Source organism: Astyanax mexicanus, chromosome 2 (genome assembly GCF_023375975.1).
Source record: "Astyanax mexicanus isolate ESR-SI-001 chromosome 2, AstMex3_surface, whole genome shotgun sequence".
In the NCBI taxonomy this organism is placed as follows: Eukaryota; Metazoa; Chordata; class Actinopteri; order Characiformes; family Acestrorhamphidae; genus Astyanax; species Astyanax mexicanus.
Window position 1 is genome coordinate 68,393,434 of NC_064409.1, and position 20,839 is coordinate 68,414,272.

The 20,839-nt window shown below is 39.1% G+C and overlaps 2 protein-coding genes across 2 annotated transcripts in view; one reads left to right on the forward strand and one right to left on the reverse strand.

Moving 5' to 3' along the window:
- Positions 1 to 375: 375 nt before the first annotated feature.
- Positions 376 to 7,819, reverse strand: LOC111196493 (uncharacterized). The gene is made up of 10 exons (XM_049474856.1): positions 7,569 to 7,819; positions 5,811 to 5,909; positions 5,570 to 5,707; positions 5,331 to 5,473; positions 5,026 to 5,162; positions 4,843 to 4,936; positions 4,350 to 4,685; positions 4,055 to 4,241; positions 3,315 to 3,442; positions 376 to 3,205 (listed from the first exon to the last, which is right to left on the reverse strand). The coding sequence occupies exons 2-10, from the start codon at positions 5,890 to 5,892 to the stop codon at positions 2,885 to 2,887; spliced, it is 1,566 nt and encodes a 521-aa protein (XP_049330813.1). The 5' UTR covers positions 5,893 to 5,909; positions 7,569 to 7,819; the 3' UTR covers positions 376 to 2,884.
- An 11,888-nt stretch (positions 7,820 to 19,707) lies between these two features.
- gfra4b (GDNF family receptor alpha 4b) overlaps positions 19,708 to 20,839 on the forward strand; it is a 133,357-nt gene continuing 132,225 nt past the window's right edge. Inside the window, exon 1 of the mRNA XM_022668625.2 lies at positions 19,708 to 20,690. Coding sequence (XP_022524346.2) covers positions 20,648 to 20,690 — 43 coding nt within the window. The 5' untranslated portion in view covers positions 19,708 to 20,647. The remainder of the gene's footprint in view (positions 20,691 to 20,839) is intronic.

Here is a 20,839-nt window from a genome sequence, read left to right on the forward strand (position 1 = left end):
TAACACTTTCAAAGTGTTTATATGGGAACCACCACCTAAGTGTTAATTTAACACTTTACAAAGTGTTAGCATAAATAACACCAACAAAGTGTTAATATATTAACACTTTAAGAGTAAAATATTTACACTGGAAAAGACTCCATTTACTCTATATCAGTGTTCCAGGTTTACACTACTGGAGTGGTAGAAATTTACACTGTGTGGGTGTTATATGTACACTGTTGATGAGGCAAAATTAAATCACAGCAATAACACTGTGAGGAGCTAATAACCTACACAGACGTGGTGTAATAAAATACACCGTGATGACAATTTCTGTTCTACACTTACTGATTAAATGATGTTTTAAACTACAAAAACTCATCACACACGTAGTAAAGTTAAAACTTTTATTCAACTTTAACCAGCTTCACTGCTCAACAACTGCTCAATAACTTGACTAGTCAGTCATTCCAATACAAAGGTCTGCCATTTACAAAATACAACATTCTGTAACAACGTAAAAAAATGTGTCACTGCCATATGCCATCTGTAGGTCAAATGGTTTGAAATATCTCAGTTCATCTGGTTTGATTACAGAGAGGTGCTGCTCCTGCTCAAGTACACGGAAAGCATGAAGGTGTTCAACAAATACTGTTTCCATGTCTGACACAACAAAATAAATTTCATTTCTCAACAGTATGGTGACAATTTTACTGAACACTGGCATTTCATTGACGACATCAGTGCAAACTACAAGATCAGTGCGATATTCTGTACCAAAACATTTTACCCAGTTAGTTTGACTTATTTCCATGGACAGATCAGAGTTAAAGTAGTCTAAAACCAATTCACTGTTTTCAATTTCACTCAACTTTACAGTCCTGACAGGGCCAGAGTCAATGCCTTTGATTGCCAGGGATTCCCAATGATAAGCGATGTCTATCTGGTGTTTTAGTGCAAGGGATTTTGTCAGATTCTTAAAATTTTTTATACAGGATTTGAAAAAATGGTGCTTTGCTTCGTATCTCATAGTCCAAACATGCACCAGAGGACCAATTTGACGAATACATTCGGGGTAATGGATCATGAAGTGATGTTTTGGGATCAAATTATTTTGAGGGTACACTTCAGTAAATAAACGATGATGTTCTGCTATAAGGTGTTTTAAATACACGGTCATCCCCTCTGTGATGCTAGGAGAAAACAATATATTGATTATGTCTAACAACAGTAACATCAAATTCCAGTGTCTGTTGCCTTCTGGAACAACATCCCCAAAAATCAGAGGAATATTTTTAATAAGGCACATTGTTTGACTGGCATTGAGTCCAACACTATTACCTTGAAGTGACAACTTATTTGGCTTGTTCTTTTTGTCCATATAGCCATAGTTGAATGCATAGACTCTTAAAAGAATGTTTTCAGAGGGAATAATGTTTGCACTCAAGTATTCCAACAGCAGCTTGATTTCATACTGTGCTACACCCTCCAAGAGGTCATGCATAATGTCAAAAACATAGTTATCCGTCACACTAAAATAGGTCAAACTATTAAAAATACTATCCCGCTTAATTCCATAGCAAGAAGCTTCACCAGGATTCTGTGCAAGCATGCTGTAATGCTGCTGATTTAATGTTTTGGTGCGCAGAACAACTTGGGGATCATCTGCACTAAACACTGTTTGAGCAGTGGTCTTATCAGTAAGACACATCCTACAATAATAGTTAGCACTGAAAGATTCAACATATCCAAGAATACCATTTAACCCCAAATTGTCACCTGTGATCTGCGAAATAGTACCTCGAAGAGGTTGCTCAGAAAATGACACTTTCATTCCACTGCGTTCCAACACTTTAATGTCTTCAATTAACGGACTTAATATTGAATCAATTCCATACTTCTTGGCATCTTGAGAGTGAAACAAATAAATTAGATGGATATTAATCAGAGAAGAATTCAAATGTGGTGGGAGGTTTCTAAGTGTGAAATACAAACATCCAAGTTTATGAATACCATGTTTAGATCCCAAAGGATTTGCGGTTTCAAAATCATCATAATAAACTTGAATTTGCAAGGCATTTTTATACTGTGAATACAGTGGATGTTTTTTGTAGTAGTTTCCATCACAAAAATCATGGTATAGGTCATTCTCACTGAATGATTGGATGTAACTGCAAACTTCCCTGTTCTTGAAAATGAACTCCAAAGTCTTCAGCAAGGGTACATAAATGAAAGTGTCATTAACTGGTACTTGTTCATACATTCCAGAGACTCTGTTTTTTCTTGAATCAAATCTTACACCTAAACGTATTTCAATAGGTTCTACTACACCCCATTTCTCTCTAAAGTATTTCCTCCATTTAGCATCCGTGTTTAAATCACTGAATGGATTGTGTAGATTTTCAAACACATTTTCTACTGCTTCTCTACTGGAGTTTTCTGGGGGCACTACATTTAAAACTTGACTTTTAATGGTTGTGTGGACTTCATTCACAAGTTCTTCCATATTTCCACCACAGACAAAATTACATTGTTTGCAACACCACTACCCTGTAGCTTGGCAATTACAGACGCACACATTTCAGTGGACGTCTGATGAGTTTCAGGTGGATTTGATAAATCTGTAATTGCCTCAGGATTACCAGCTTGAGATGCAAAGTCTACATTTGAAGGCATGGCTGCAGACACTGAGGCACTACTGCTAGATGTGGCTTCAACAATATCTCGGTTATGAACAACTGTCAGGTGCTTTCTAAAACCTGCAAAACTTTTGAACTGCAAAGAACAACTACCCTGAGCACATATCAGCCAAAATTTCTTTCCTGGATATAAACCATGCAACAACTTTAAATGCCGAATCAATGTGCCAGGTGTATCATGCAATGACCTGCAAATGTAACATCTAAACATTATTCAGAAACTTTGCTCGGAGTTCTTTGACTTTTGGACTCTCTTTTGTGATGCCTACATCAATACTGTACACTGTTGTCTGGAGAAACGTGTACATGCTGCTCAGGGATTCATCATAGTTTACACCGAAAACAAAGTGAACCTTGAAGAGCTCATCAAATGCTGCCAATGAGGTCTTTCCCTGGCAAGGAATGAGCTTCTTGTCCATGACGATGTAGAAGTTGCTGATTGCTTGTTTAGTGGTTCCAGAAGCAAGGAGGTATGGCTGCCGTGGCCCATCCATTTCCATGTGCTCGTCCAGGCTCCTGCAAGACTTCAAATATACATAAAATTAGAAGCATTCTACACATACTAATCTAGACAATAAGCAACAATTCTGAATTTGTGATTTAAAAAAGGTGGGGGGAAAAAATCTGGCATACTTTGTGAAACATCACAAGATGGTCCGTAGCTTGGCGCACACTGATCTTCTGAGCTTTCTTCCTGCCAGGAGACTGGGGTGGCAGGATGTGCAACAAAAGGAGGAGTGATGCCATATCGCTGTCCCACTCTGTATACAACAAAGGATATCACATAGAAAACAATTGCCAATTTAGAGCAGAATTTAATACATTTTCTACATACAGTTTTTAGAATACTTAAAAAAAAATAAAAATCAGATGACCAATACCTGGACAGTTGTTCTATGAAATAAATCTACAAGATGTCACAATTAGACAATTTTAAGACAATTTTTGACACTAGCCTAAAACATGTTTTAACAATCTATTCCATAGCAGAAAAATATATTACTCTATTGTGCCCAAAGAAATATATTAACACAAAAGTAACAAGTAGATTTTCTGTCCATTTTGTATCGCAAATAAAATGGTTATTAGTGTTGCATACATCACAACCCTGGGTTTCTCTCACTTTTGCACTAGAAACTTTTCTACAATTAACCATTTCAAATTAAACCATTCTGACTATTTTTACCATAGAGTCTGTTGTATTATGGACTTTAAAAAACTCAGTGAAAGTCTACTCTGAAATGCACACAAAACACAACATAAACAATGCAAAACAGCAAAGAATATTCATGATATCTGAATAAACTACACAAATACATTTTGGAAGGTGTTCAAAGAATGTTAGACTAGTTATCTATTTTGCACAAGCATACCTGCAGGGTCATCTGATGACAGCTGTCCTTGCTGGTCCCTGGCTGATTTCAGCAGTCGTTGTAGGAAGGGTGTGGATGTGAGTGCCTCTGCTTCTTTTATCACCTTGGCTTTGTAAGAACTGGGCCACTTCTCCAGTAATCTCGCTGCTGTTTCAGGGCCAAAAAGAAGGCTAAAATCTTGAAGTATCTATGAAAACAAAAGACAAAGGAGGATACAAAACAATGGATATTAAATTTTACTTCACAAAATATTCATTCATAAAATTACACTTCAGAAATATTTTTATCACCCTACCAATCCTTTTGTGTCCAACAGTCGGGGGAATACAGAGAGGACTGTAGATGCCGTCTCAGGATTATGGACAAGCCGCTGCCTGTATTCAAACGTTTCGCGCATTTTCAGCAGTATGGTCCCTTTGTCACTGGTATGGTTCATTAGTGCTACGGCCTCTTTGCAGGACTCTTCAGGTGGTTGGTTGTCAAGGTGGCTGATGGTTCTCCCAAGTGTTGGACCTCCAGTAGTTCCCGTTTTTGGGGCATCAGAATTCACAGCAAGCTTTGTCTTCCGCTGAATAGTTTTTAGACGCCATGCCAGAAAGCCAGACCCACTCTGACTATCATAAAAATGCTCCTGAAAAATAAGATAAGATCCATATAAATCAGCAATGTAATTAAGATAAATCCCTTGGTATTAGTGCAGGCACTCAACATAAATTCATAAACCACTACTTTACAACAAAAAGGAATGAACACAGACTATGGGTTGAAATCCCTGCTTCACAACTTACATATCCTTTGGGAGAAAGTGGATCTTTAAGGGAAGGAAACAATGAGATTATTCCAAGAGCATACTTCTCCTTTGTAATTCGTTGTGGGATTCGCCTGAAAAACAAATCAAAAACTTGGATTCTTAACCCTTAATAATGACAGACAAGAAAGAATATATGTTGAAACAATGTGATAAAGAATACCCCTCAGTTTCGGTCATATGAGCAGCAAGGATATTAACCATCTGCCTCCTTGAGCTGTCACAAATTGTTCCTGTATCCTCATATTCTTTAAGTACCGCTGTCCCTCCCGGTTTTGAGAGAAGAATCTCTTTTATCAGCTGATCAGGCAAAAATATATCACAAGAAAAGTGCAGGTAAAATTTACTGCAAGTTAAAAAGATAGGGTCCCAATGAAATGGCTACTGACATATTAAATGTCATGTGACGTGTGACATATTAAAAAACAACTTGTTGATTAATTAGGGGAGAGTAAGCATATGTCTTACATCTTTGGCTGCTGAATCCTGCAATGCCTCTTCTCTTCTAATTCGTTTAAATGGGTTGAAGCCATCACTGTCACTTTCTTTGCTTGACGATGACATTGATATTGTGTCAGTCAAGCTTGGTGAGGACAGGTTTGAGTAGGAGGCTGTGAAAACAGTAAAGGTTTTATTTAGAATATAATCCCTATAAATCCTATAATATAGTTTCAAAATAACTTCCCATACAACAGGAAAACACTTACAATCACACTCATTCTCAATGATAAAGCAGATGTCTTTTGAGGTTGTGAGATCAGCAAACACATCTTGATCCACCTCTGTCCCAGTCTCATCGGTCACTTTTAGCAGTGTATCGAGGGGTATGGAAAATTTCTCTTTAACTAAAGGAAATAAAACAGAAAAACATGTTTCCACACACACTGTCCATAACTCACTATTGCTCATAAATGTTAGTCCAGAAAAAAACATATGAAGAAAAACTACCTTCTGTGATGAAAACTTCAAAAGAAGCCTCTCCAATCTTGATGTACTTTCTGTGGTTTTTGTACTGTACTTTTAAAATCATAATGCCTCAGAATATACCTGCAATGGACACATTAGAAAGAATAGCATTTGAGAGCAGAGTTTTCAAAATAAATAAAAATAATCTCTATATTTTAACTCTTTCATTTAAATTATGTTTAAGACACAATAATAATTTTATAAAATAAAACAAACAAGTTTTGTGTTTAGATCCATTTAGATCTAATTTTCAATATTAATACAACACAGTTCAGCAACATCAAAACATTAATGACTTCTTTGGTATAAAGCGTAGAGCTTTATACCAAACTATAGATCACACCTGGCATTATTCAGGGCACCAACAGATTAATGTTTATCTGCTCCAAAAGATCTTATGCTTAGTTAAAGTGGGCTTCTAATTTAAAATTCTCATTCCACCTTAAATGCTGCAGTCGCTAATACTACTTATGAAAGCAGTTAAATTGGGCTTCTAATTTAAACTTCTCATTCCACCTTAATTCTCGCAGCCGCTAATACAAAAAAAATCCACCTTAATTCCATAAGTCGCTAATACTAAAAAAAATCCAACTTAAATGCTGGTGTCGCTAAAACTAGTAATGAAACCAGTTAAAATGGGGTTATAATTTAAAATTCTCATTCCACCTTAATTCCCGCAGCCGCTAATACTAAAAAATCCACCTTAATTCCCGCAGTCGATAATACAAAAAAATACCACCTTAAATGCTGCCGTCGCTAATACTACTTATGAAACTAGTTAAAGTGGGGTTATAATTTTAAATTCTTATTTCAATTTAAGTGCTGCAGTCACTAATTAATAGTTATGAAACTAGCCAACGTTAGCGTTAGTTAAAGCTGGCTTCTAATTTGAGTTTCTCAGTCCACCTTAAATGCTAAGGCAGTTAGCGTTAGCCAGCTAAATAGAGATAATCTACACAGACTAGCAGGATATAGATTTACTTTAAAAACTCGACAAATATTAATCCACAACTTACTCCCCGTAAAAAAAGATGTCTTTATTTACTTCAAAACGGACAGTAGACTTAAAAACGCTGATGGTTTGACAACCGCTAGCTAACGCTAACTAGTTAGCTAGCAAGCTAGCTAAAAATGTTTTAGCTTGTTAGCTTGCTAGCTAACTAGTTAGCGTTAGCTAGCGGTTGTCAAACCATCAGCGTTTTTAAGTCTACTGTCCGTTTTGAAGTAAATAAAGACATCTTTTTTTACGGGGAGTAAGTTGTGGATTAATATTTGTCGAGTTTTTAAAGTAAATCTAAATCCTGCTAGTCTGTGTAGGTTATCTCTATTTAGCTGGCTAACGCTAACTGCCTTAGCATTTAAGGTGGACTGAGAAACTCAAATTAGAAGCCAGCTTTAACTAACGCTAACGTTGGCTAGTTTCATAACTATTAATTAGTGACTGCAGCACTTAAATTGAAATAAGAATTTAAAATTATAAGCCCACTCTAACTAGTTTCATAAGTAGTATTAGCGACGGCAGCATTTAAGGTGGTATTTTTTTGTATTATCGACTGCGGGAGTTAAGGTGGATTTTTATGTTATTTAACTAGCGTTACATAACGTCAGCTAACTAATGCCAACTTAGTTATCTGTTCATAAACAGAAAGACTGCCATAAAACACAATTTCTCACCAAAAACATGCACTAAAACACCTATTATAACCTCTAAATAAGCAAGAGAATATAACACTTTCTCACCCTGCTGGCACTGCTTGGCGCCAAGACAAAATGGCGTTAGTGAAGAAAATTTAACCTCATTGAGAGCCTCTAATATCCCGGATGAAGTGATTAACGATCTTGGGTGTTAGGCTGGTGAACTCTGCAATGTTACTCTGTGTTCAATATTAAACTGACACCATGCAGTGTCATTCCAACCCAATTTAACTCCACAACCTTAACACTCAACTCTAAAAGTAAGTAACACTGCAATTTTAACACTGGTGAATTTGCTGTGTTCCTACCTCTCCCCCTGGCCTGCACTCACACTGCGTTTAAACAATCCGTGCCCGAGCACGCTTACGTCATTACTCACTTCTCAGGGGGCTAGTTTGTGCTGTACCAAATTCAGCACCCCCACTATGAAAAGCACCCTCTTTTGAAAGTGCGTACACACCATCTCTGTGATAAAAGATAATAGGCTTTAACTTACTTAGAAATATGGGCCAAAAGTCGTCTCAGTCACGGTTACATACATAGTGACGTAGCGCACACTCCCGAGAGGGGGTGCTTTTCCTGACAGCACCGTCATGTTTGTCTACAGGAACACTACCTCACTGACATCATGTTGTTCTGTTCTCAGGCACAGATAGCACTCACACTGCATGTGTGCCGTGCCCGAGTCCAAGTGAACCATGCCCTGGCCCACCTCTTTAAGTGCCTGGGAATGGTTAGGAGCGTTCACACTAGTCAATCGAGCTGAGCTTTTGGGGGTAACCGTTACAGGGCACAGCGCGAATTGCCAAGTGTAAGTGCACCCTTAGAGTCTCTGAAAAACGTGAAATCCACCGGAGATCCAATGTAAACCTGTAGTTACTTACACAAGGCAGCTAGCTAGCTAAGTAACTAGTGTAAACAGAACTCATTAATTGTTTCCTGATTAAATAATAAAACACTGGAATAATGGGAAGCTCTAAATTAATTCACTAATTTACCCACTGTATAGTTTTGTCAGATTTTTACTGGTCTCTAGTCCTAGTGTCTCTGTAAAATGCAGAATCCAATGGAGATCCAATGTACACCTATAGGTACTTACATAAGATAGCTAACTAGCTAGTGTCTAGCTTCAGCACCTTCACAAGCCAAGGTGGGCGAGGCGATGAATACTAATTCATGGGTTGACATAGACTCGGGTGCTTTTCCTGATCGACTCGATTTTCTGAATATTTTCTTTTACTACTGCAGACAATAGAGGTTGAAGAAGAGTTTCATGTGCAGCATCATATACAACTCAGAGAGACCTGTTGTACTTCACAAAGAACAAGAAAAAGTGGATTTTAGCAGAAGGACAATTTAAAAACAGATTGAACATTCTAAGAATTTTATTGTAATGGTCAGGAAACATTTTACTAAGCACAAATTGTTAGCTGGGGTGGTGGGATAGTTTGCCTCTCATCTGCCTTTCGTTACTAATTGAGAGGTTTTTGTGTTTGTCTTTATGTGAAGCAGACCAACAGATACTCAGGAAATCACTTAGAACATACAGCTGTTGTATAGCGGTTAAATGCAGCCCTTCAATTAAACTTACTTCTGTGATGTAGATAAAGTATTAGTTGCTGGGCCTTGTGAAAAAAATCACCTGTTATTTATAGCCTTTTATCTCATAACTGAATGTGAGTCATGTTTAATCTAAATTTAAGACACAATCAAAAGAGCAGACAGCGCTACAGATTCAGGAAATGTCACGTATTTATAATATGAAACACATTTCTGCATTATGTTTTGCGAAGATATTAATAAAAGCATCAGGATCACTGGCCAATTTGTGGACCTTTAGAGGGTTAAACTTCATTCTTCAGGGAGCCAAAGAATCACAGAGGCAGGATGGAAGTTTCTTGGAAACCAAGATGTGAGTCAGATACAATATTGCAATAAGATGCATTTGAAAGGACAGACTCAGGAAATGTTAGACCAGTAGGTACCACTTTAAAATAGGGCTCCTATTACACCACACTATGATTACTGCATGCATAATTAAAGTGACAGTCCGTATTATTTTGTTACTAAACTGAAAGCAGAAGCATTTCTGAGTGGAGAAGGGATAAAATATTGTGTTTAATGGAACCAGTGTGCTGGAACGACCATCCCTGTGTCTTTACGTACTTATGTCACACGTACAGCCTCTAAACGAGGATCCGACACAGTTTTACTAAACGCGAGCGGCTGGTGGAGCAATGGAGACTTCAGAAGGGGAAACTTGGAGCTCAGTAGCTCATTCACTCAAAGTAAAAAGAAAGTTTGTAGTTGAAGGGAAGTTTTCGACTAAGGTTTTCTTCTGCTAAAATCCATTTTTTCTTGTTCTTTGTGTGAACTGTTCGGATGCAGGCCATGTTGCGGCACTGATAACATTTCTTTCAGCCACGGAACAACTCGCCTCGCTAAGAGTCTGATGTTAAGTGAAGTTTAAGGATTAACTTTATCTAGCACTCAGTGCTGCATCTTTATAACTAAGGCTGTATCTCTGAAAACATTTTGTCCTTTGAGATTTAGAGCTGTAAAATTGACTGTGGGGGGGAAGGCTGGTAGGCATTCTCAGCTGCAGTGCTATTAGCCAATCAGAGGCGATATATTTGCATGTATGAATATTCATGAGTAAGATCCCAAATCCTGTCTTTCTTCAGAGACCACAAATTAAGAGAACTAAAGCAGGGCTAAATAGAAACACCTTTACTTTTTTTCTTTTTTTTTCACAAAAAATGGCTCACATGGCATTTGTTCATACTAGAGACCACAACTAGACTGTTTAAAAAGGAATGAAAAAACGATGCAGTGAGACCTTTAAAGTATTCACGACCTAATTAATAGCGTTAATAAACATCTTTATAAACCATGATTTTCATATTAAAGTGGCACTGAACTGTATTTTCACGCACAATTATTAGAAGCCAGTCATTTGTTGACCCCAAAAGGTTATACCCAATTCAAAATGTGGTTGTACACTCAAACAATATATACCGTTGACAAGAAAAGTATGTGAACCCTTTGGGATTACTCGGATTTCTGCATAATTGGTCATTAAATGTGTTCTGATCTTCATCTAAGTCACAACAATACGCAAACACAGTCTGCTTAAACTAATACCACACAAATAATTATATGTTTCCATGGTTTTATTGAACACAACAAATCTACAATAAGGGTTCACATATTTTTTCTTGCAACGGTTTGTGTTTGCATATACTGAAACAGTCTGATTGGCATACACAGCATTGTTTCATCCCAAACACTGCAGAATCACTGCTGACTGACTGCATAAATGGTAGAAAGCTGTGCGTTTTGTACATTCATAGCATGTTTGGAAACCTGGATTCAATTCATGTGTTGGGACAACTGTGTCAGGTAGGCGCAGTGAGTGCTTAACATCTGCTGATGTCTTTTGACACTGTTTGGGGCAGAGATGGGCCACAGAGAGAAAAAGAGAGAAAGAGAGAGAGAGAGAGAGAGAGAGAGAGAGAGAGAGAAAGATGGTGCAGAGAGCTTAGTTTTCAGCCTTTTCCCTTTCGTGTGTGTCCTGTGTGTGTCGCATTCTCAGACATAAGTGTTACTGACGCCCGAATTAAGCGAAAAAGCTTTGTAAGAAAAAGGAGCCAAACATCAGCCAAAACGTAACACAGGGCCAAGATGCTGCGCTAAAAAACAAGAAAGCAATGAGTAGCGTGTCAGAGAGGGAGCAGAAGGTGTTTAAAATTCATGCCCCAATCAAAGCCGATGTCATCTATTGGTCAAATAAAAAGCATTTACTTTGACGATTTACGATTCCTGCTGGAAGCATCTTTTTTACACCTACATAAACGCAGAACACACCCAAGAAATTTACACACTCCCCATCTATCCCGTCTGCACCACCCAATATTTATAATTGCCAATAAAGCAAATAGATGTGTAGTAATAGACCCTCCTATCCTATCACCCACAAACACATGACCACCCTGAGTGAGGGAGGCCCACCACAAACCTCCTGTGATGTAAATGGAATCTGTCAGCACATCATTTCAAACAATCAGTTACACGGCACTGCTGATTTCTTCAGAGAGGCATTTTGGCGCATAACCAAATTCACACAGGTTTCCTCTTTCTCCAAACAGACCCCTGGAGTCATGTCGTCATTCTGTGGCTGGCATCAGATTTACTTGATTATGTGTTTTTTTGCCCAGTAGCATCACAGAGTGGTCGGAGGAAAGCGCAGCGTCTCGGTTCTGATACATCAGCTCACAGATGCTTTGTGCAGATTGACATCACCGTAGGAGTACTGAGGGGAAAGAGCGCCATCTACCCACCCAGAGAGAGCAAGGCCAATTGTGCTCTCTCAGGGCTCCGGCAGCTGATGGCAAGCTGCATGACCGGGATTCAAACTAACGATCTCCTGATCATAGTGGAAGCGCTTAGCTCACTGGACCACTCTGTTGTCTTGCCGGTGGAGCGTCTCAGTATACAAATCTAGCTCTTTCAAAGTCAAACGAGTGCTGGATATTTATCTACACAGATTCCTCTCCTGAAAACTGTTTCTTTGGGTGAGTAACGTGCTTCAGTTTATTTACAGTAAGCTTAGATTTCCAGATGTCCACTAAGGCTTGCTGCACCAGCGTTAGCATAGCTATCCGCTAGCACGCTAGCTAGTCCCCTAAACTAGTAAAGTTAACCCAAACTTAAACGACAGCGTTACACTGAGTAATCCTGCGTGTTCTGGTAAGACAGTGAGATATTAGCTAGCGATTCGTCCCCCGTAGCTTGTTTTAACACGGTAAACAAGCAGATTACAGGCTGATAAAACTCACCTCTGAGAGAGTTAGCGCTTAGCATCTAGCTAATGCTAGCCAGGCAAAGCAGCACAGACTTACAGGCTGATAACTCACCTCTGAACGGTGAACGCTTAGCGATTAGCATCTAACTCTAATAATACTGCTCCAGCAGTATTAAAAGTACTAAATTTAGATAATACTGATCTCTGAACAGTGAAAAAGCTAGCTAGCTTAGCGGTTAGCATCTAGCTAATGCTATTGCTGCTCCAGCCACGGAGCTGCACGGCTCTGCACGGAGTGTGTGTTTACTTTAGATAATTTAGATAATACTGATCTCTGAACAGTGAATAAGCTAGCTAATGCTAGCTTATTCACTGAGCTATTGCTGCTCCAGCCTCGGAGCTGCATGGCTCTGGACTCTGTATAGCACTGAAACTCTCTATAACGCTGCACCGAGTGTGTGTTTACTGCTCCTTACAACCTGACGGGTAAAATCCATACAAAAGGCGCACCGTATTATAAGACGCACTGTCAATTTTTGTGAAAATTAAAAGTTTTTAAGTGCGCCTTATAGTCCGAAAAATACGGTATATTTCATGTTGACATCAACAGGTTTGAAGCTTTCAACTTTTGTAGCTAGATATTTTCAGTCACAGATTAAGGCTAAATCCACACTACAAAAATAATAAAAAAAATAGATGATACTCCAATCCATGTCCAGCATGCAATATTTGTTGTTTAGACAATGGTGCGTGTTTATTGTTGCCCACCATTTGTTATCATTTGGCCTGAGATGTGGACAGGAGAAGGACATGCCAACACAACACATCTTTCCTATTGAACTTTTAATTTTAGGAAATATATCTAAATAAGTTTTTTTTAGGTGTGTGGTGACTTTAAAGGCTTTAAATGCACCAAATAATGTATTTAATGAGTATTGTAAGTTGTTTTTTGACATATAAATAGTAAATATCTTTGGTTGGAGTTAGATTAGGTAAAAATTCTCAGATGCAGTTTTGCAACCCTGTTGTTTTGACTATGCTTTAGCCTAGCCTAGCATTACCCAGCCTAGCCTTGCCTAGTTTCGTTCATTAGGAAGTGTCCGATTTGGCAGTATTTTTGAGTATTGTGTAAAATGTGTAAAAACAAAATATGCGTAATGCAACATGCCATAAATCTCAGAATGGAGTTGTAGAGGTTCCTAATGATGTCCTGCCATAATTCAATGAGTTGCATCTTATCGCATCCCAGACATATTTTAAATCTGGAATAGGTCTGGTGAAATGGATGGCCAAGGCATTGTGTCTACAAGACAGGATCTTGAGAAGACAGCAGTATGTGGACAAGCATTATCCTGTTGGAAAAGCACAATGAGTACACACTAAGAAAAATAAGTACAGATTTGTACTTAAAAGAGAACAAAGCTTGTTTCTGGGGCTGTACCTTTTGTTAAGGTACAATAGATTACCTTTCAGTAAAAGTCTTTTTTGTACCCATATTTTTTTTGTACCAGCAAAGATTACAAACATCCTCAACTGACTATGTGTTCAATAACTTGATGATCCAAAATTGTCTGGCTTTTGAAATGAAAAATGTATACTTAAAATATATATTTATTAGTACACTGATACAGTATACCAAATGTACTTTTTGGCTGGTTAAATGGTACAAATCTGTAGTTTCTGCTGTTAGGAAAGACTGTACTTTAGAGGCAACACATCTCACCCTGTAAAGACCAATGTACCTTTGAAGAAACAATTATGAAAAGTGTACCTTTGATTACAAGAAGGACTCATATCTTAACTCTGTTTTTTGTGTGTATGTGTTCGGAAAAGGTTGGGCCACGGTTAGCAGATGCTTAATACTGTAACATTGGGCTGCCAACGTGTCTGTAAAGAAAACCAAAGGTGTTTCTGCACTGTACAAAATTTATCCTCACATAATGACACCAGATCTTCTGAATGTAAATCAAGTGTGAATAACCTTCGTTCATTTTCCTGCTGATCATAGTGCCTCCACACAGAATCAATCGTGTTCTCCAAAAGACAAGAGCAGCACTCATCACTGAAGATGACCCACTGCCATTTTTACAACTATTTTTGATGAGAAGTGTATAAAACTACGTAGGCAGAATCTGTTTGTTTGTTTGTTTGCAGTTTTAGACAGCCTGTTCATCCTTAACAATCATCCCAGACTAAGTGAAATGCAGTGTTACAGAAACATGACAATTCAAAGAGTCATTTGAATGCACAGATGGTTCTTTGTCTGGTTAAATGTCATTCCACATACAAGGAAAACCTCTTGAAGTGTTGGTGTAGAAGAAGACACTGGAAGCATCTTGATCCAATACAAAGAGTTCTTTATTGTGAGGCCCTGTAGAAAGCTTTACAGCGGTCAATACACGAATCAAAGGATGCAGTGATTCACAAGCAATGACTCAATGAACATGTCTAAAATATACAAAGCCTAGGCGAGGTCACTAAACGCGACAGGCCTTCTGTGCTGGTAAGTGACTAATTACATGTACCTAAACATGCCAAAGAATCTATAAACATGCCTACATTTATAATACACCTTTCAAATACTAAAGGGTTCTGTATGGAGTGAGGCAATAGAGGGAAAAAACACCTTTTCATCATCTAAAAGCTGTGTATTTGTGAAATTGTTACCCTGCAGGCCATGCAGTGTCATGTAGAGTAAAAACTTACTTATTATGATACAACTGCATATAGAAGGTAAATTCCCACTATTCTAAATTATCATGACATATCTCCTATAGACAGGTTATATCTGCCCAACATAATTTATTAAATTACAGATTTTATTATTAATATCACAAGACAAGCTGGATTCTTTATTTCTGAGGAAATCCAGTGGAATGTCCTGCATTTTTACTATAAAACAACAAAATATAAGTAAATAAGTCAGTTTTTTTGGAACTCGCTAGCCACTTCTGGAATCTTTAAAACGAACGGGCCGCAGCCAATACTGTTTAAATGAGTTGTAGAGTTGAGGAAAAGGTAAGTAGTAATTTATTTAATGCATTTTCATTTATTGACCTGACATGTATTCATGCTTTTCTCTGAATGCAATCAAATCCTCACAGCAAAGCTCCAAAAATGTACAGTACAGGCCAAAAGTTTGGACACACCTTTGCATTCAATGTGTTTTCTTTATTTTCATGACTATTTACATTGTAGATTCTCACTGACGATATCAAAACTATGAATGATCAATATCCTGGCCTCCACAGTCACCGGACCTGAACCCAATCCAGATGGTTTGGGGTGAGCTGGACCACAGAGTGAAGGCAAAGAGGCCAACAAGTACTAAACACCTCTGGGAACTCCTTCAAGACTGTTGGAAAACCATTTCAGGTGACCACCTCTTGAAGCTCATTGAGAGAATGATGCCAAGAGTGTGCAAAGCAGTAATCAGAGCAAAGGGTGGCTATTTTTATGAAACTAGAATATAAAACATGTTTTTAGTTATTTTTTGTTGAGTACATAAAACTCCACATGCCTTCAGTGAAAATCTACAATGTAAATAGTCATGAAAATAAAGAAAACGCATAGAAAATGAGAAGGTGTGTCCAAACTTTTGGCCTGTACTGTATAGAATACAAAAATATATATATATTAAACACCCTTTACAGTATTTTGGAAGAAACAATTTTTTTACAAAATGAATTAAGAAAATAAATCAAAGAACTTTAAGAAATTTAGTTTGAATATGCTTTAATATGGACTGTGCCTTCCGCCAAAAAGTAGTTCCACCACAACTGTAACAGAACTGAAACTTAACTACAAAATGGTGTATGGTTCATACAGACTAGCACCACGAAAGTTAGCTTAAAATCAAAATTAGGAATAAGCGAAGATGGTAACATTAGGAGCGTCAGTCGTCTTCAGCTGAAAGCTGCATATTTTTTGAGCATTTCTGCTTGTTTTCCTGGGTGGTGTTGGTTTTAGCTAGCTGGCTGGACTGTGGTTAGGTTAGCGTAGCTTGCTTTAGCTCAGCATTAGCTTAGCGTAGCTTAGCCTAGCCTGGCTGGTTAGCATTCTGGCTGTCAGACGGCAGTAACCGAGCGATTTTCTTTCCCTTTTTTCCACAAAAGACGAGCCAGCCCTGCGGGCGAGCGTGCCGCGACTAAGTGCTAGCTTGTGCTAAGCTAACGCTGCTGCGGGTGTCCTGTGTGTATACGCCGTTACTCAACAACGCGTCGGCGGAGTGATACAAGTTTAGTGTGAGAAGGCCGTGATATTATCACATATATCAGCACGGCTAGAACACTTCTCAACCAATCAGATTGTGAGGTTGGAACTAACTGTTGTATAGAATTCGTTACAATTATAAAAATATTAGGAATCATTCCAAACTCACATTTTCTAGTCGGACGTAATTATTACTACCCACTGCACTGTCCACTGTGGGTGGTACTGCCTTCTATGATGCATTCCCGGTAGACGTGTGACACTGTGGATTAAGTACTTTTTGTAAGAATTGTAAGTATACCAGGCCTCACTGAGTTTACTTTCATAATCAGAAGCTGGTTTTGTGGTGATGTGGTATAATGCTGGTGTTAATTATCAAGCATGCCTATCATGCACATTAACCATGGTCTGCTTCTTCCTTCTGATAACAATGTTATTAAGTCTCTGTAGCAGGAGCTCGTCTCGATATCAAGCGGAAAAAAGACATAATACCCGATTTATGAATGCACATCACACAGGCCGAGTCTACTGCACACTGGCCCTGTTCAGCAGGTGTCCGTCACGTTCCTATTCAGGCAACCTCATCAAACGTTTTGTGCTTTGTAGTGCCCCCCTGAAGACTCTTTAGAGATAATGATGATATAAAAACTGTTTTTGTGTAAGTGATGAAAAGACTGTGGATTCCAAAGGTACTCAAGATGCCCGCCATGACAAAAGCCCGCCAGGGTCCTAGTGTGAGGCATGTGACCATGCGAGAAGGGCGTGGGAGGAGGAGAAGAATGAATTTCACTGCTGAAGCTGCAGAGCTTTAGATTGTTGTAATTTACAATTCAAAATGATTCTCAGCGTTTGCACACGCTTAGCCTGCAGTTTGTGCTACTCAGTGCTACTTCACTTGACACTTTCACACGCTGGAGCTCTTTTTCCTGCTCCCTCCTTCTCTGTCGTGCTGTTTCTCTCTTTCTCTCTCTCATTCTCTCTCTCTAAACAGCTCTCTGTTTCTCTTGTTCAAAATTCCGTCTCGTTCTTTTTCTTCTCTTTGGTTCTGTAGTTCCTTTTCTCTTAAGCTGAAAGGGATATAGTATATAGTATATATGGATATAGTACTATGAAAGCTCCAGTAAAAGTTCTACTAGGAGACTCCAATGCTGTGTCTCTTTATATCCCAAACGAATCACCAGCTTCCATTTGTCTTAAACCCTACTTAAACACCTGCTTTGCAGCTTTCATTTCGTCTTTTACCTCTATCCATTTCAACACCACACGGCTGGTCTGATCTGGTTTCCCAGGGGAGTAAGCTTTGCCCCTGTTTTCAACATACAGCAGAATCTATAAGGGTCCAGATGCTACTATCTCTCTCTGTTTCTCTCTCTCTCTGTTTCTCTCTCTCTCTTTTGGTGGTGTACAGTGTTCATTACCCCATCTCGCTCTCTCTGTTTCACTCTCTCTATCAGTCTAACTCTCTTTTTTACTCTCACTCTCTACCTGACTCTCTCTCTCTGTCTCTCTCTCTGAGTCTGACTCTCTCCCTTATTTAGTTTGACCCTCTTTCTCTCTCCCTCTATGAGTCTCTCTCTCAGTTCTCAGTCTCTCTATCAGTCTGAGTATTTCTCTCTTTCAGTCAATTATTCTCCCAGTCTCTCTCTCTTTTTCTCTCTTTCTCTCTCAATCTCCCTCATTATTTATTTATTTATTTATTTATATATTTGAAATTCAAAGTTGCTTTATTAGCATGACAAATATTAACATTTGTATTGCCAAAGCTGTGATCAACGTTTTACTAACAAAATAGAACATAAAACTATACAGGTAAATTTGAAGTTTAAATAAAGTTCAAGTTTAAGTAAACAATTAAATTAATTAAGAAAAAAAACATGATTTATAATAAAGAGAAATACAGCTTGTAGTTCTGTACAGCTGTGTATCTGTGTATCTCTCTCTCTCTCTCTCTTAGTTCTTAGTCTCACTCTCTCAGAGTGTTTCTCTCTCTGTCTGAGTCTCTCTGTCTCTCTCTATTTCTCTCTCTATCTCTCAGTCTGAGTCTCTTTTGTCTGTCTCGCTGTCTCTCTCTCTCTCACTCGGAGTCTCTCTGTCTGAGTCTCTCTCTCTCTCTCTCCCTATCTCTCAGTCTGAGTCTCTTTTGTCCTTCTCTGAGTCTCTCTCTCTCTCTCTCTCAGTCGGAGTCTCTCTGTCTGAGTCTCTCTCTCTCTTTCTGTCTCTCAGTCTGAGTCTCTTTCTCTTAGTCTCTCTCTCTCTCCTCTCTCTATCTCTCAGTCTGAGTCTCTTTCTCTTAGTCTCTCTCTCTCTCTCCTTCTCTCTCTATCTTTCAGTCTGAGTCTCTTTCTCTTAGTCTCTCTCTCTCTCTCTCCTTCTCTCTCTATCTCTCAGTCTGAGTCTCTTTATCTTAGTCTCTCTCTCTCTCCTCTCTCTATCTCTCAGTCTGAGTCTCTTTCTCTTAGTCTCTCTCTCTCTCTCCTTCTCTCTCTATCTTTCAGTCTGAGTCTCTTTCTCTTAGTCTCTCTCTCTCTCTCTCCTTCTCTCTCTATCTCTCAGTCTGAGTCTCTTTCTCTTAGTCTCTCTCTCTCTCCTCTCTCTATCTCTCAGTCTGAGTCTCTTTCTCTTAGTCTCTCTCTCTCTCTCCTTCTCTCTCTATCTTTCAGTCTGAGTCTCTTTCTCTTAGTCTCTCTCTCTCTCTCTCTCCTTCTCTCTCTATCTCTCAGTCTGAGTCTCTTTCTCTTAGTCTCTCTCTCTCTCCTCTCTCTATCTCTCAGTCTGAGTCTCTTTCTCTTAGTCTCTCTCTCTCCTTCTCTCTCTATCTCTCAGTCTGAGTCTCTTTCTCAGTTTCTCTCTCCTTCTCTCTCTATCTCTCAGTCTGAGTCAAATTCAAATAAATTCAAATTCAAATAAGCTTTATTGGCATGACCATGTTCAACAGTTTTGCCAAAGCATTATCACAACACAAGTGGACAAGTCTAAACATTAAGAAAAACAGATGTATAACCAAAAATAAATACATAGACATGAAATCTACTGAACACTATTAAAACATTTGAACAGCTTTATGAACAACATAAAAAAATGTAATATTTATACTATATAAATGGGTACAGAGAAAAAATAAAAAATAAAAAAATAAAGATGTTCACATTCAGGGCTTTGTGGTGTGGTGTGTGCGTGTTTGTGTGGGTGTGTGTGGGTGTGGTGTGTGTGTGTGGTGGGTCACTCACTGTCCCGCATGTTGTGGCAGGCTGAAACGTATCGTGCTGCCAGGGCGCTGCAGTCTCTCTCTTCTCCTAACAGGACGGGTAGTTTGTGGGTATCAGAGAGACGGCTGAACTGGGGGTGAATTTGATTAATTTGTCTATAATAAATTTCCCGTATTTGTTTGTATTTCTCACACTGAGTGAGAAAGTGCAGTCTCTCTCTCTCCTTCTCTCTCTATCTTTCAGTCTGAGTCTCTCTCTCAGTCTCTCTCTCTCCTTCTCACTCTATCTCTCAGTCTGAGTCTCTCTCTCTCTCAATCTCTCTCTCTCAGTCTAAGTCTCTCTTTCATTCTCACTCTCTAACTGACTCTCTCCGAGTCTCTCTCTCTCTCTCTCTCTCTCTCTCTCTCAGTCAATTCTGTCAGTCTCTCTCTCTCTCTCTCTCTCTCTCTCTCTCTCTCTCTCTCTCTCTCTCTCTCTCTCTCTCTCTGTGCTGTATGGTGGTGAATGGTAAGCTCAGTGGTGGGTAGTAGAGCTGTGTGTGTGTGTGTGCGCAGGACCGCGCGCTCCTCCTGATCCAACACGCGGACTAACTTTCAGCGCGAGCTCCTCTCCCCCGCTCCTCTCCTCCACTCTCTCTCTCACTGCTCCAGCTCGCTGTGCTGCTCGGGCTCGCGCGCTCCGCTGCTGCTCCTCTGCTCCGCGCTCGTGCCCAGGCTGCAGCTCGCGATAGTCCAGCCTTCCTCCTTCTCCTCCTCTTCTCCTCTTTTTCACCTCTTTCTCCTGTTTTCCTTGTGGAGGCTCTGTTTATTCCTGATACTCTACTTCACATGCTCTCATCACATATATGAGCGAGCTGCTCCTGAGACCACTGGGATTAGAGCACCTCACACAGCTGCAGGGACATGGAGCTGATGGGCTTTTACTTCTTCCAGCTGATCTTCTCAGGTAGGACACTTTCCCTCTCACCAGCTTCATCTGGGTGAGGATACCAGTGAATAGGATATGAATGTGAATTAGTTTAGCAAAGATTTTAAAGGTACATATATTTTCTTTTAAATACCTGTATAACAAATATGAATATTACCCAGCAATAC

Bases quoted from the DNA above. Each gene is read 5' to 3' on its own strand.
- LOC111196493 (XM_049474856.1), bottom strand. From the start codon at position 5,892: ATGATTTTAAAAGTACAGTACAAAAACCACAGAAAGTACATCAAGATT. The intron at 4,686-4,842 runs GTAAGTTGTGAA...CTTATTTTTCAG, and splicing joins CACTTTCTCCCAAAGGATAT to GAGCATTTTTATGATAGTCA. The intron at 3,206-3,314 runs GTATGCCAGATT...GTATATTTGAAG, and splicing joins ATCTTGTGATGTTTCACAAA to TCTTGCAGGAGCCTGGACGA.